This window comes from Humulus lupulus, chromosome 7, assembly GCF_963169125.1.
Source record: "Humulus lupulus chromosome 7, drHumLupu1.1, whole genome shotgun sequence".
NCBI classification, from domain to species: Eukaryota; Viridiplantae; Streptophyta; class Magnoliopsida; order Rosales; family Cannabaceae; genus Humulus; species Humulus lupulus.
The window spans coordinates 185,058,741-185,061,830 of NC_084799.1; the positions used below are offsets into that span (position 1 = coordinate 185,058,741).

General features: G+C 41.3%; 1 protein-coding gene across 1 annotated transcript; it reads left to right on the top strand.

The window, feature by feature from the left end:
* The first annotated feature begins 744 nt into the window (after positions 1-744).
* On the top strand, positions 745-1,362 carry LOC133792443 (uncharacterized). The gene has a single exon (XM_062230350.1). The coding sequence runs from the start codon at positions 745-747 to the stop codon at positions 1,360-1,362; it is 618 nt and encodes a 205-aa protein (XP_062086334.1).
* The last annotated feature ends 1,728 nt before the right edge of the window (positions 1,363-3,090 follow it).

The following is a 3,090-nucleotide window of genomic DNA, read 5'->3' on the forward strand; positions in this document are numbered from 1 at the left end:
ATGCGAAATTACATATCTGTAGAAAATATCTGAAATACTGCAACTAGACTGATCGCCCATAAAATATGTCGTCTACTGAGTGAATTCTCTTCTGGTCGATGGTCGAACAGATCGTACTCACTTAAACGGTAACGTGTATTCCACGTGCTTCTTAATTTTGCCACATCATCAGGTAAAACTTTTTTGGGTAAACAGTGTGCATCTTTCATGCTAAGAAGAGATGCTCGGATTTGGTGGGAGGTAGTGGAGCAATCTTGGGATGTTAACTCTATGGATTAGTATTAATGATAAATAATGCAACTTCGCAGTGTTAGCAGCAAAAATGGATGAATTTACCAAGATGCCTCAAGGTAATCTCTCGGTGACAGAATATGCACAGAAGTTCGATCAGTTGGTAAAGTTTGCCAAGGAACTTGTACCTACTGATAAGGTATGAGCGGGACGTTTGTGAGAGGTCTGAAACCAATGATAGCTCGGGATGTGGAGATTGTTTCCAGATGTGTTTTTACCTATGTTTAAGTGGTGGAAATGGCTCTTACGGCTAAGAGAAGCAAAGAGAGAATCTAGAAAGATAATGTTGCTAGAAAGGATGCCAAGAAGAGTGGGGCAGCCAACTCTAATGACAAGATGAAGAGGGGACAGGAGCAGCAAAGCCAAGCCGAAAATGATAAATGGCCCTAGCCAACCTATGACAACCGTCCTGGTGGAAATGGTGGCAGAAACATTCCACCTTGCCCTAAGTGCATGAAACGTCATTCTGGTGAGTGCAGAGCGGGAGTTTTCTACAAATGTTGGAAGGAAGGTCACATGAAGTGCAAATGTCCGACATGGGAACAATTTGGCAATAAGGAGGAACAGAAGAAGAATCACAAGTACGTCCCAGCCAGAGTCTTCGCCATCACCGAAGCTGAAGCTGAGGCAAACCCTTCCGTCGTAACAAGTCAGATCCCAATGGCCAATACCACGTGTAAAATTTTATTTGATTCTGGTGCATCACACTCTTTTATTTCTAGTAGAACTATAAATGTTATAAATACACCTAGTGAATTATTTAATGTGAGGTTTGGGACTATGTTACCCTCCGAGGAAATTGTAATTTCTAAAAATTGGGTTAAAGATGTACCTTTATGGGTAGATGGGATGGAATTGTATGTAGACCTGATTGTATTAGAGTTATCTAATTTTGATGTAATTTTGGGGATGGATTTTCATTCCAAATACGGAGCATCTATCGACTGCAAACGCAAGAAAATGATCTTTGCACCGGAAGGTGGAGATCTGTTTGAGTTCGAAGGCATAAGCAAGAAACCCATAACTCCTATCATATCAGCGATGAAAGCCAGAGAAATGTTGCAACACTGATGTTTAGGGTATATTGTGACTATGGTCAATGAAGCCGAAGAGATAGAAAGGAGACCTGAAGAGACAAGAGTTGTAGCTAAGTTCCTCGATGTCTTTCTAGAAGAACTGTCAGGTTTACCTCCGCACAGGGAGATAGAATTTGTAATTGATTTGATGCCCAAGACAACGCCAGTATCTCAAGCACCATACAGAATGGAACCAGTAGAATTGAAAGAGCTCAAAACTCAATGGGAGGAATTGCTTAAGCTGGGGTTCATCAGACCAAGCTATTCTCCTTGGGGCGCACCAGTTCTTTTTGTCAAGAAGAAATAAGACGGGTCTATGGGGATGTGTATTGATTATCAGGAGTTGAATATGGTCACAATAAAGAACATATATCCTTTGCCGAGAATCGATGATCTGTTCGACCAACTTTAGGGGATCAAGGTGTTTTCGAAAATCGATCTTCGGTCAGGATACCATCAGCTAACGATCAAGAATGATGATATACCGAAGACAGCCTTCAGAACCAGGTATGGGCATTACAGGTTTTTGGTGATGTCATTTGGACTCAAAAATGCCCTAGCAACTTTTATGGACCTCATGAACAGGGTTTTCAAGGAGTCACTACTACAAAAAAGGCTTTTTAGGACTTGTGCGCTCTATTTGAGAGCCTAAAATACTTAGATTTTTTAGGACTAAGAATGTTTTTAGGACTTGCAAAGAATGTTTTTAAAAAGAATGGCTGGAGTAAGTGGCAGCGCCACCACTCCACGGTGGCCATTGGATCTAATATTTTAGTGGGTTTTGAAGCCCAAGATGCAAGGAATATGGTGGTGGTGATGGTTCATCTCATGGTGGATCGAGGTGGCTGGAAAGTGGTCGAATTGTTAGAGGAAAACCCAAAATCGCATAAACTTCGACGAAAACTTTGAGGGTCTTAGGCGACGCTTGAGGGGCTGAGCTCTGAGGGTTAGAGGTTTTGGGGGGCGGTACGTGGCGGCCGACAGTGATGGCAAGGCGGTCGTTTGGCCACGAAAAAGATGAGCTAGAGAGAGAGAGAGAGAGAGTGTGTGTTTTGAGTTATTTTTGTGTTTTTTTATAATATTGAATGATTTGAGGGATTGGAGGGAATTTGTAATTTTTTAAAATTCAAATTTTTAGGACACACATAGTTTTTAGGACTCGCGTCGCGAGTCCTGAAAAGTCCAGGAGGTGTTTGTCAAAAAAAATTTAAACTTTTAGGACACCCATAGTTTTTAGGACTCACTCTGCGAGCCCTAACATAAATTCTTTTAAGACTCGCAACGCGAGTCCTAAAAAGTCCAAGAGTTATTTTTGGGACTCGCATTTAGGTGAGTGTCCTAAAAAAGTGACCTAAAAGGGTGTTTTTGTAGTAGTGAGCACTTGGATCATTTTTTTCATCGTGTTCATAAATGATATATTGGTCTACTCCAAGACAGAAGAAGAACATGAGGAGCAGTTACATCTAACCTTGCAACGATTGAGAGAGCATCAGTTGTATGCCAAACACAAGAAGTGTGAGTTCTGGTTATCTGAGGTTGGTTTTCTGGGTCATATTGTCACCGATGGAGGAGTGAAAGTAGATCCTACAAAGATTACTACAGTGAAAGAATGGCCAAGACTAAAGAATGCCTTAGAAGTCAGAAGTTTTTTGGGTTTGGCAGGTTATTACAGGAGGTTTGTCGAAGGGTTTTTGAAGATAGTTGCACCGATGACAAAATTGAC

Excerpts from the sequence above, each read along its gene's own strand:
- LOC133792443 (XM_062230350.1), top strand. The coding sequence starts at position 745 with ATGAAACGTCATTCTGGTGAGTGCAGAGCGGGAGTTTTCTACAAATGT.